The sequence below is a fragment of the Neofelis nebulosa genome, chromosome 11, assembly GCF_028018385.1.
Source record: "Neofelis nebulosa isolate mNeoNeb1 chromosome 11, mNeoNeb1.pri, whole genome shotgun sequence".
NCBI classification, from domain to species: Eukaryota; Metazoa; Chordata; class Mammalia; order Carnivora; family Felidae; genus Neofelis; species Neofelis nebulosa.
The window spans coordinates 57354838-57367429 of NC_080792.1; the positions used below are offsets into that span (position 1 = coordinate 57354838).

At 37.5% G+C, this 12592-nt stretch overlaps 1 protein-coding gene across 12 annotated transcripts in view; it reads left to right on the forward strand.

The window, feature by feature from the left end:
* ARHGAP28 (Rho GTPase activating protein 28) overlaps positions 1-12592 on the forward strand; it is a 229771-nt gene that overhangs the window by 196446 nt on the left and 20733 nt on the right. For all 12 annotated transcript variants that reach the window (XR_009251060.1, XM_058692670.1, XM_058692663.1 and 9 more), the window contains 3 exons: positions 1740-1822; positions 3464-3661; positions 4011-4124. Coding sequence is in view for 11 of the 12 variants with exons in the window: in XM_058692670.1 (XP_058548653.1) it covers positions 1740-1822; positions 3464-3661; positions 4011-4124 (395 nt within the window). In the remaining variant the exon portion in view is untranslated. The remainder of the gene's footprint in view (positions 1-1739; positions 1823-3463; positions 3662-4010; positions 4125-12592) is intronic.

Consider the following 12592-nt stretch of genomic DNA (forward strand, 5'->3'; position numbering starts at 1 on the left):
TCTCTAAAATGGGGTTTGGAGAATGTAATCGTTGAGTGTAATTGCTTTCTCTTCCCAAACTCGGCCCCAAAATTGTCCACAAAATTAAAAGACTAATAGTTCATCCATCAAGCGTTAGATGCTTTTATGAAAAGTTTAATAACTTCCTGGGAAAATAATCCTAACCAGGGTGCAGTAAATGAATTAACTACAAAACGGTTAACCACGAAATGGTGTAGGGGCAAGTTACCTAAATAAAATGAAAATAGATTATTTGCCAGTTTACAGAGTTTTAGTCTTAAAAGTATTTTCATAATTGCTCTGAAATTAGTAGAAATACAGAACCTGCAGCTGCATTTGTTGCTCCCCCAGCCAGCCAAAGAACACTTTTGGTTGCATGAGAAGATTAGCCTGCAGTTTATGCATTAAAATAATGCCTTATGTGTCCCTCAGTGCTTTATACTGAGATATGCTCCTGATAGTTCCTATTAATCAGGTAAACTCACATCAGTGTACATTGGCCATTTTCAAAAACATCCTGAACCTGTGTCATTCTTGTTTACAAGTTTTACATAAATTTCTAAAAATCCACATGGGGATTATGCCAAGAGAATGATACAGCCCTATAATAATGTTCCCAACTGTTTGTCCGTTACATGATTATATACATTAGTCATCTACTGCTAACTAGGTTGCGCACTATCTCCTGTAACCCAGTAGCTTGTCACAAGAGTGTTTCCACTGCTGTAAAGCTAAGTAGCTTTACAGGCAGTTGACTGCCTTTTATCCACTGAATATAAATAGATTTTACTTCAACTTGAAAACTCTCCAGGGATGCTAGAACATAATGCTTCCCTTCAGGAACTCCCCACCAAGAGACTATTGTGAAGAGAATACAGAGAGACAAAGAAAAGCCTAGAATGCTCTGATATGCTCTACATTTTCAGCACAGCTGGTTGTGGATTATCCAGTTGTGGATGGAATCCCTAAAATTCTTTCCCTAAAACGGGGGGAAAAAAGCCAGCTTTGAGAATACTCAAGTATGAATGCCAGCCCTCTGGCGCCATCTTCTGTCATTATCCAGGAATGAAATACTCAAGAATCTGGAGATCCAACTGTAGATCTAGAATAAGTGTCATTAATCATAATAAAAAGACCGGACACATACAGAGGTAACTATGTACAGGCATTGATGCAAACGCTATACATACTAACTCATTTAGTCTTTGTAACAACCAAATGAGGTAGGTATGACTACTCCCATTTTACAGATGGTAAAATAGTAGCAATGAGGGCTTAAATAGCCTGCCCAAGGTCATTCAGTAACTAAGTAGTAGATGCAGGATTTGAACCTGGTTCTAGAATCTGTGCTCCTAATAATTATACTTTGCTGCCTCATCATGTGGAAACAAGATTTACTTTCTGTTGACTTGAGCTTTTAAACCTTCTGTTTATAGCATACAAGTAAAGCAGGGCCACTGGAAGTACTTTGAAAAGGGAAATGTTATACAAATCTAGAATTATTTTGAGGCTCTCACTGGCCACCTGTCTCTACAGTGGCATCATGGGATGTGAAAAAGGAGTTGATAGACTGAGGCTCTTGTCCAGGTTAACAAATTTACATTGTTGGGCACAAAACCTGAGTTTTTACCACTGAAAGCCGTCAGGAGCCCTCCTGTGCCACCAGATGTTAGGAAGAAATGCTGTCAGAATGCTTCAGTGTTGTTCAAAATGTGTGGTTATTTCTGTTTTCTTGTTAGGAGGGCCTCCCATCAAAGTACAGTTTCAAGCTTTACACCTCATGGTCATGGCCCTGCCCGATGCCAACAGGGACACAGCTCAGGTATGTGGTATCAACCTCATGGTCTGTGATTGGCCCTTCTTAGAGAAAATGGTTCAGATGGAAAATGGAACCCAAGATGACAACTGACTAAGCCAGCTCAGCACACTGCCAACCTATAATTGTCTTTGCGCATTCCCACTGGTGTTCTCCTGAGGAAGGCAGGAAAGAATGTAAATCCTGGAATCTTCTTTGAACATTTCAGTTCTATTCATTCAATCCATTAAGAGGTACTGAGTATCTGTCTAGTGCCCGGCCAATCCATTAAGAGGTACTGAGTATCTGTCTAGTGCCCTGCACCAGGTTAGGGTTAGCAGGAGGAGAAGCACGTAATGTTAGAAGAAATGAGACCATTTTGTAAGCTGCAGAATATAAAACTCTATAAGCTGCTCACTCCAATCTAGTGGCAAAAGACCCAAGGAGTGTACTCATGGAGGAAATTTGAAATCACTGATTTAAATGAAATTTGTAAAATGTTTGGGTCTTAAAGTTTACAAAAATAATTAAAGAATCCTAAGATCTTGGAATTTTGGAGATCACCTGATAGGGTCTCCTCATTTTACAGATTAGGAAAATTAGACTCAGAAAAATAATTTCTCCATTAATATATAATAGAACATTTAATCGAATCATACTCCATTATTCTCCCGAATATTCTTCGCTTTATTTCAGATTTATTTCTTTGCTGTATGTTGGCAAAAATCAAAAGGTCCTCTTGTTATTTTATAATGATTCTGTATGCAGTGGGAAATTTGTTATAAGTACAACAGGTGTTTGGAATCTTTGAAATGAAACTGAGTTAAGATGAGCTGGAAAGAGCCCGTAATTTTGAGGCCAGTAAACATAACGCTTGAAAACAAAGGTGATTCTTTCTGCTGCCTCTTATCAGACATTTCAATTTGGTGAGGACCTTTCCTCCTACCTAATAAAAATATCTAGGTCAATTATAATGTATGTCAATTATATCATATCCTCAGCCCAAGGATGGGAATTGGATATGACATAAGAATGTCTGTGTCTCGGGGCGCCTGGGTGGCGCAGCCGTCCGACTTCAGCCAGGTCACGATCTCGCGGTCCGTGAGTTCGAGCCCCGCGTCAGGCTCTGGGCTGACGGCTTGGAGCCTGGAGCCTGTTTCCGATTCTGTGTCTCCCTCTCTCTCTGCCCCTCCCCTGCTCATTCTCTCCCACTGCCTCTCAAAAATAAATAAACATTAATTTTTATTTTAATTAAGGTGTTTTTAAGGATTCCTTTTCTTCCTTCATAACAAAACTTCACTTCATGTTTATTTGAATTGCAGTGTTTCCTCTTCCCGGTTTTACTACATAACTTTAATATTTGTCAACCTCATTTTGGATAAAGAAAATAAAACAATGCAAACTTTTACTTATAGAGACTCCAATATAATAAACGCTATAAAAATGGAATACTTTCATGAAGCAGACAATTGAGTGAACAGTTCACATATCTCATTAGCACTTTTAAGTAATAAAGGAGACAGCATTACACATTTAGCCATGCTATATAGCCATGCTGTAGTTCTGACAGTTTTCTAGAGGGCACCATGAACGGGTATAGAAATGAATGACAGCACCTAGTGGTGCCTTTTGATAATCTACAATAGTGTGACTGCTGTTTCTTGCTAGGCCCTCATGACATTCTTCAATAAAGTGATTGCCAACGAATCAAAAAACCGAATGAGTGTATGGAACATTTCTACTGTAATGGCACCAAACCTTTTCTTCAGTCGAAGCAAACATTCTGATTATGAAGAACTACAGTTAGCAAACACTGCAGCCCACATCATCCGCCTAATGCTTAAATACCAAAAGATTCTGTGGAAGGTGAGTAACGGTGTGATGACTGTGATGTTTTCTTTGGAAGTCCACCAGCACCCAGGAAATGTAAAGACTCCACGAGCGAGCTATACCCTTAGTCACAGGAGGAAATATGAGAAGATCATCCCAGGCTGCCTGTGGCATCTTTGTCAATACTTTCATGACTGTTCCTGAATATGTTTCCCCTCTTAGACAGGAGTGCTTCTCATTTTCTCTAAAATGTAAAGACAAATGCCACAGTCTGTTTCCAGGATACTGAGTGGCCAGAAGGAGTTACCATAACTGAAGATGGAGTCTACCGGGGAGTTTTAATCCAAACACTTTCCTTTCGATTCAAGTAGTGTTTCTTCTCCAGGTTCCATCTTTCCTAATCATGCAAGTCAGAAGAATGAACGAAGCTACGATGCTGTTAAAGAAGCAGCTCCCAAGTGTCAGAAAGCTGCTGAGGAGGAAGACCATAGAACGAGAGGTAACGGCGCAAATGTTGTTACTGCCCAGGTTTTTATTCCTCAAAGCATAACACAAAGTAGCTTGTAATTTATAACCAAAATATTCTCACAAAATATCAGTCTTGTGACCATAAACATTATGGAAATGGTGTTCATAACAGAGTACTGTGGTCTTTCCATTTTGTTGAAATATGTGCTTCTGGTTTAAGTTCTTGAAATAGGTCTATCTGGAAGATTATTTAATACTCTGTTAAGTACTTAAGTCTAAAATAGTTCTCACAAAAGATAAAAGTCAACCTTTTAGTCCCGTGTCAACTAGAATTAGGGCATTCTAGTATCTAGTATGTCTAATAAATAGAGAACGATTTCTCTAGTGATTGGATAATAAAAGAATATTTAGTCTTCAAGATTAGTCTTTAATCTTCATTGCATTTCAAAGAATTTTTGCTTTAGCATAGTTTGTGTAACAAATAAACAACTGTATTGAGATACAATCCTCATATCATACAGTTTTTTATTTAAAGTGTAAAATTCAATAGTTTTTAGTATATTCACAGATATGTGAAATCATCAATGCAATCAACCTTAGAACATTTCATCACCTGGAAAAAAATACCATACCCTTTGGCTATCATCGCCCTAGGCACACCTCTACCATTTCCTCCTGCCAGTCCTAAGCAACAGCTTATCCACTTTCTGTCTCTATAGAGTTCCCTAGTTGGGACTTTTAATGAATTAAGTCATGTAATATGTGGTCTTCTGTGACTGGTATATTTTCTTTAGCATTATATTTCATGGCTCATCCATGAACCATGGCCAAACAGTATTCCATTATATGGATTTCCACATATCTTTTTATCCATTCATTTATTGATGGACACTTGGGTTGATTATACTGTTGGCTTATTATGAATAATGCTGCTACAAACATTTATAAGTTTGTATGTGGACATATGTTTTTACTTCTCTTGGGTGTGTGCTGGGTAATAAAGCAACTCTATGTTGAGTCATCTGAGGAACTGCCAGACTGTTTTCCAAAGCAACTGCCCCATTTTTACATTTTCACCAGTAGTGTGTGAGGATTTAGATTTTTCCATATCCTCACAAAAACTTATTATCAGAAAGTTTTATTCTAGCCATCCTAGTGGCATATAAAGTGGTACCTCATTGTGGTTTTCATTTTCATTTCCCTGAAAACTAATGATGTTGAGCGTCTTTTCATGTGCCTGTTGGCCATTTGTGGATCTTCCTTGGAGAAATGTCTATTTAGCTTCCTCCCCAATTTTTGATTCAGTTGTCCTTTTACTATTAAGTTGTAGGGGTTCTTCATATATTCTAGATACAAGTCCCTTATCAGATGTATGATTGGAAAATATTATTTCCCCTTCCGTGGGTTGTCTTCTCAGTTTCTTGTTTGTGTCCCTTGATGCACAAAGGTTTTTAGTCATGATGAAGTATAATTTATCTCCTATTTCTTTTGATGGTCATGTTTTTGTTGTCATATCAAACAATCCTTTGTCAAATCTAAGGTCATGAAGATTTGAACTCTTTGTGTTCTTCCAGGAATTTTCTAGTTTTAGTTCTTACATTTACATCTTTCTTCCATTTTGAGTTATTTGTAGTATGTAATATGAAGTGGGAGTATACAAGTTCTTTCTTTTGCATGTAGCTATCCAGTATCTCAGCATCTTTTGTTAAAAAGACGAATCTTTCCCCCAACAAATGGTCTTGACACTATTGTTGAAAATTGACCATAGATGTAGTAGTTATTTCCAGACTCTTACTTCTGTTACATTTATCTATATGTCTCTCCTTATGCCAACAACACACTGTTTTGATTACTGTAGCTTTGTTTTAAGATTTGAAATTGAAAATTAAGAGTTCCAACTTTTTCTTTTAAATAACTTTTGTTATTTGGGGTCCCCTAATTTCCATATCAGGTTTAGGATCAGTTTTCTCATTTCTGGAAGAAAAAAACAACAGTAGTTGGGATTTTGATAGAGATTTCATTGAATATGTAGATAGATTTGGGAAATATTGCCATCTTAATAATATTACATTTTCCAGCCCATGAAAATGGGTTATCTTTCCATTTATTAGGTTTTCTATAATTTCTTTTAACAATGTTTTATGGTTTTCAATATATAAGTCTTACACTTTCTGGATTACATTTATTCCTAAGTATTTTATTCTTTTTGGTACTATTGCAAATGGAATTGTTTTCTTTTTCTGTTTTTAATGTTTATTTATTTTTGAGAGAGAGAGAGAGACAGAGCATGAGCAGGGAGGGTCAGAGAGAGAAGGAGACACAGAATCTGCAGCAGGCTCCAGTCTCTGAGCTGTCAGCATAGAGCCCAACGCCGGGCTTGAACCCACAAACCGCGAGATCATGACCTGAGCTGAAGTTGGACACTTAACTGAGCCACCGAGGTGTCCTTGGAATTGTTTTTCTTAATTTCATTTTAGGATGGCTAATTGTTTGCGTATGGAAATACAACTGATATTTGTATATCGATCTTGTATTCTGCAGTTTTGCTAAACTCATTTACTGGCTCTAAAAGTTTGGTTTTATGTGTATTAATTCTTTAGGATTTCTACATATAAGGTCATATTATCTGTGAAAAGAGATAATTTTCCTTCTTTCTTCTCAGTCTTTGTGCCTTTTATTTTTCTTGCTTAATTATCCCAGCTAGAACTCCAGTAGAATATTAAATAAGAAGGCAAGAGCAGAGATCATTGTTTTGTTTCTGATCTTAAGGGGAAAGCCCAGTCTTTCATCATTAAGTATGGTGTTGTTGTATGTGGGTTTTTCATAGATTGCCTTTATAGGTTTGAGGAAATTCCATTCTTTTTTTTCTTACATTTTTAAAATTCAATTTATGTAAATTTAAAAAACAAAAACAAAAACAGTTCACCCATTTCTCCTTCTTGTACCCCATTCCCCACCTCAGCAACTACCAATCCATTCTCTGTATCTATGAACTAGAGATTCCAAATGTAAGAGAGATCATACAGTATTTGTCTTTCTCTGTCTGACTTATCTCACTTAGCACGATGCCTTCAAAATCTTGCTATTTGTGGTAACATGGATGGGCTTCAAGAAAACTCTGTTCTTAATTTGTTGGGTGTTTTTACCATCAAAAGGTGTTTGATTTTGTCCAATGCTGCTTCTTCATCTGTTGAGATGATCATTGGGTTTTTTCTCTTCATTCTATTAATATGATGTATTACACTTACTGGTTTTCATTTATTGAACTAATCCTGCGTTCTTGGGATAAATCCTACTTGGTCAAGGTATACAGTCCTTTTAATATGCTACTAGACAGGTTGCTTGAGGATTTTTACATCAACATTCATAAGGGATCTTGATCTATAGTTTTAATTTCTTGTTGTGTCTTTGTCTGACTTTGGTATCAGGGAAATACTAGCCTTTAGAATGAGTTAGGAAGTGCTCCATCTTCTATTTTTAAAATTTTTTTTAAATATTTATTTAAAAAAATTTAATGTTTATTTTTGAGAGAGAAAGAGACAGAGCACAAGCAGGGGAAGGGCAGAGAGAGAGGGAGACACAGAATCTGAAGCAGGCTCCAGGCTCTGAGCTGTCAGCACAGAGCCCAATGCAGGGCTTGAACTCACGAACCAGATCATGACCTGAGCTGAAGTTGGATGCTGAACCAACCGAGCCAGCCAGGCGCACCCCATGATGTTTATTTATTTGTAAGAGAGAGAGACAGACAGATACAGAGAAAGAGCAATAGCAGGGGAGGGGCAGAGAGAGGGAGACACAGAATCCGAAGCAGGCTCCAGGCTCTGAGCTGTCAGCACAGAGCCCATAGTGGGGCTTTAACTCACAAGCTGTGAGATCATGACCTGAGCCAAAGTCAGACGTTTAATCAAGTGAGCCACCCAGGCGCCCCCCCCCCGCCCCCCCACCTTCTGTTTTTTAGAAGAGTTTATGAATGAATGATTGGTATTATAGTAGAACCTACCAGTGAAAACATCTGGTCCTGGACTTTTCTTTGTAGGAGTTTTTTTGAGTACTGACTCAATCTTTTTACTTGCTATAACTCTATTCAGATTTGCTATTTCTTCTTGAGCCAGTATTGAGAGTTTGTGTGTTTCTAGGATTTTGTCTATTTCATCCACATTATCTAATTTGTTGGCATATAATTTATTAGCATCTAAGTTGTTAATGATGTTCCCTTATAATTCTTTTTATTTCTGTAGAGTTGGTGGTAATGTCCCTGATTACATGCTGGAGTAATAATTTGAATCTTCATTCTTTTTTACACCATCAGTCTAGCTAAAGGGTTGTCCATTTTATTGATTTTTTTTTTTAAGGGTCAACTTTTGTTCCATTGATTTTCTTGTTTTTCTATTCTCTATTCCTTATTAAAATTCTGATCTTTATTATTTATTTTCTTAAGCTTGTTTGAGTTTAGTTGTCCGTTTTCTTTAGTTTCTTACTATAGAAAGTTAAATTATTGACTTGAGCTCTTTCTTTTTCAGTGTAGACATTTACGTCTATAAATATTCCTCTGAGAACTACTCTCGTTCTATCCGATATGTTTTGGTATATTGTGTACCATTTTTGTCCATCTCAAAGTACTTTCTAATTTTCCTTTGACCCATTCATTATTTAAGAGTATGGTATAGTTTCCACACATTTGTGAATTTCCTAGATTACCTTCTGTTACTGAATTCTAATTTAATTCCATTGTGGGTGCAGAATAGACTTGATATTAATTTGGTATTTTTAAATTCATTGAGATTTATGGCCTGAAAAACATATTGTCTATCCTGAAAAATGTTCTATGTGTACTTTAGAAAAACAGATTCTGCTGTTGCTAGTGTTCTATAGATGTCTGTTATGTCTAGATGAAGGTTTCTGTTTTCTTTCTGATCTTCTGCCTAGTTCTTCTGTTATTGAAAGTGAGGTATTGAAGTCTCTAGCTGTTGCAGAACTGTTTATCCTTTCAATTCTTTGTGGTTTTTTTTCTGTATGTTTTATATGACTTTTGTTCCACAGTTCCTCCATTACTACCTTCATTTGTGTATAAGTGTTTCCTAATATACCACTTTAACTATTTTACTATGTATTTTTGTTGAAAGAAACAATTATTTCTTCTACTACACATTTTTGAATTATCTCCTGAGTGGTTGCGTTGGGAATTACAAGTACCATTTTAATTTGTAGCAATCTAGTTCATATTAATTTCACCTTCAATTCAATAGTGTATAAATACTCTCCCTAGAGACCTCCATATCTCCTACATTATGCTGCTTTTGCCACGAGTTGCATGTTTACAAATTGTGTGCCCATCAACACAGATTTATAATTATTGCTTTATGCACTTTTCTTTTAAATTAGATAGAAAAAATTGGAATTTTTAAAAATACATTAATGCTTCCTTTTATATTTACCTACCTAGTTTTCTTTACTGGTGTTCTTTATTTCTTCACACGGATTCAAGTTACTATCTAGTGTTCCTTAATCTCAGCCTGAAGGACTGATTATCTTAACATTTCTTTCAAGGCAGTACTACTAGGAATGCTTGTATTTATCTTTGAATGTCTTAATTTCTTCTTCATTTTTTGATTGTTTAGTTTTTATTTAATAATCATAAACTTAACTTTGTAAATCAGCTGGACTTAGAGGGGGATAAGGAAAATATGGAAGCTAAAGAATTGTGTCAAGAGCACAAAGATCATAGGCTATTTTTTTTTTTTAATGTTTATTTATTTTTGAGACAGAGAGAGACAGAGCATGAACGGGGGAGGGGCAGAGAGAGAGGGAGACACAGAATCGGAAGCAGGCTCCAGGCTCTGAGCCATCAGCCCAGAGCCTGACGCGGGGCTCGAACTCACAGACCGTGAGATCGTGACCTGAGCTGAAGTCGGACGCTTAACCGACTAAGCCACCCAGGTGCCCCGATCATAGGCTATTTTAAGCAGATGGGGTTAAGGGGTGCTCTTCTGAGCTACAGAAGGAATGGTCTGGTGGTTCAGACAAAACATAAGTCAGATTTATTAGATGTGCCTATAGTCAACAGTGGTGATGTTTTTGCTGGCGTTGCCATTCCTGGACCCACAGTGCTCTGGGACTTCCACAGAGTTCATGCCCTCTTCCACGTTATGCTTGCCACTCAGTCTTCACGGTGCGGGTGAAAAACTGGGAGCCGTTTGTGTTGGGTCCAGCATTTGCCATGGACAGGATGCCAGGACCAGTGTGCTTCAGGATAAAATTCTCATCAACAAATTTCTCCCCATAGGTAGACTTGCTGACAGTGCCATTATGGCACGGGAAGCCACCACGCTGGCACATAAATCCCAAAATAATCTGTGAAAGCTGGAACCTTTGTAACCTGATCTTTTCTCCCCAGTGCTCAGAGCATGAAAGTTTTCTGTTGAATTTGGAACAGCTCAAAGGAAAAACATTGCAACATCAGTATTAAAGAACATGGAGGGGTTGACCATGGGTGGGCAACACAGGCAGCTCTCGGGGTGGCATCTAGAAGGCCTCTTCTTAATTTTTAAGTATTGTTTTGCCAGAGAAAATTCTGCTTGACGGCTTTTTTTTTTCTTTCAGCACTTTGAGTGTGTTATCCCATTGTCTTCTGGCTTTCGTGATTTCTGCTGGGAAGTCACTGTTAATCTTACTGAAAATCTCTTGTGTGTGTTGAGCTGCTATTCCCTTGCTGCTTTCAAGGTTCTTTGTCTTTTGGCAATTTGATGATGATGTATTTTCCTGTGGATCTCTTTGCATTTATCCAATTTAGAGTTTGTTGAGCTTTTTGAATTGATAGATGAATGTCTATCAGCAAATTCGGGGAGTTTTCAGCCATTATTATTTCAAATATTCTCTGCTCCTTTTCTTCTTCTGGGACTCTTCATTATGTATGTGTTGGTTGCACTTCCTGGTGGATGTTATCCTATAATTCTTCTTAGGTTTTGTTCATTTTTCTTCATTTTTAGTTCCTGTTCCACAGATGGATAGTGTCAATGGACTTATCTTCAGGTTTACTGATTTTTTACTTCTGCATCCTTAAATCTGCTGTTGAGCTCCTCTAGTGGATATTTTATTTCAGTTGGACTTTTCAGTCCAGAATTTCCATTTGATTCCTTATTTATAATTTCTGTTTGTTTTTTGATATTCCCAATCTGGTGAGATATGGTTCTCGTGGTTCCTTTCGTTCTTTAAACATGGTTTCCGTTAGTTCTTTGAACATATTTAAAATATCTGATTTAAAGGCTCTTTCTAGTAAGTCTGTTGTCTAGGTTTCCTAAAGGAGTTTCTTTTGAAACTTTTGGAACTCCTTTTTTCCTGTCTGTGGGCCATATTTTCTTGATGTTTTTTGTCTGTCTCATAATTTTTTTGTTGCAGAATGGACATTTTAAATATTATAATGTGGCAACTCTGGAAATAAGATTCTCCCCTCCTCCCCAGGGTTTCTTGCTTCTTGTTGTAGCTGTTGTTGCTTTGTTTAGTTACTTTTCTGCTGAGCTAATTTCGTAAAGTTTGAATTCTTTGTTTTGTGTGGCTACTGAAGTCTATTCCATGAGTTTACTATGAGCTTCCATGAGCTTCCATGAGCTTACTATCATGTCACCATGACAGGGTGGTTGTGCCCAGGAATATGCAGGCGTATATACTTCCAAAGAAGCACTATCCACATGCAAGCAAATATAAATATATGTTTCTTATGATGTTGTTAAATTAACATTTGTTAAGTGGAACAAAGGCACTGGGTGGTGAATCACAGCTCAAAAACAAACCATAAGAGAAATTGAAATAGAAAAGTTTATTACTCAGAGGTTCTGGAGGAAGTACAAAGCATGCCCCCAAGGAGCTGTAAGTGCATGTCAAGGCAAGAAGTAGACTGAGCCACAGAACCTGGGGCACATTCCTTGGTTAGAGTCGATGGGTGCAATGCTTTGGGGTTCCCAGGCTAAGGCCAATTTGGTCAATTCAAACCAAAAGAGTGGGATTTTTGCGAACCCCACTATGGTCTTATCTAAGGTTCACACAAGGGCACAACCTTGGGAGGTGGGGAGACTGTTGATCAGAAGGGCTACAGGGAAAGTCATAACAGCACTCTATGATTTGCTTGTGACTCCATAGGCTGTTATCTAGGGCATAGGCTTACACAAGGGACCAGTGTCCATTTAAGGTCACTGCAGGCTGCTTGGCCAAACAAAATGGATGCTGAGGCAGCAACACCATGGATAGTTGAGCTGAATTCTCAATAGTGTTCTTCCCCCTTTTAGCATGAACGGTAATATACATGAAATGTTGTCCTTTGTTTTGCTATACCAACTTAAGAAATCATGGTGTTCATTCTATATCAGTTCACAAAGCCTTCTTTGCTTCTTTTGCATGACATTCTGTAGATGTAACTTAATTTATGTAAGCAATTCGTATTGGTGAAAGGTTAGATCATGTCCAGCCTTTCGCTGTTAAGATTTATGCATCAGTGAACAAAATTGT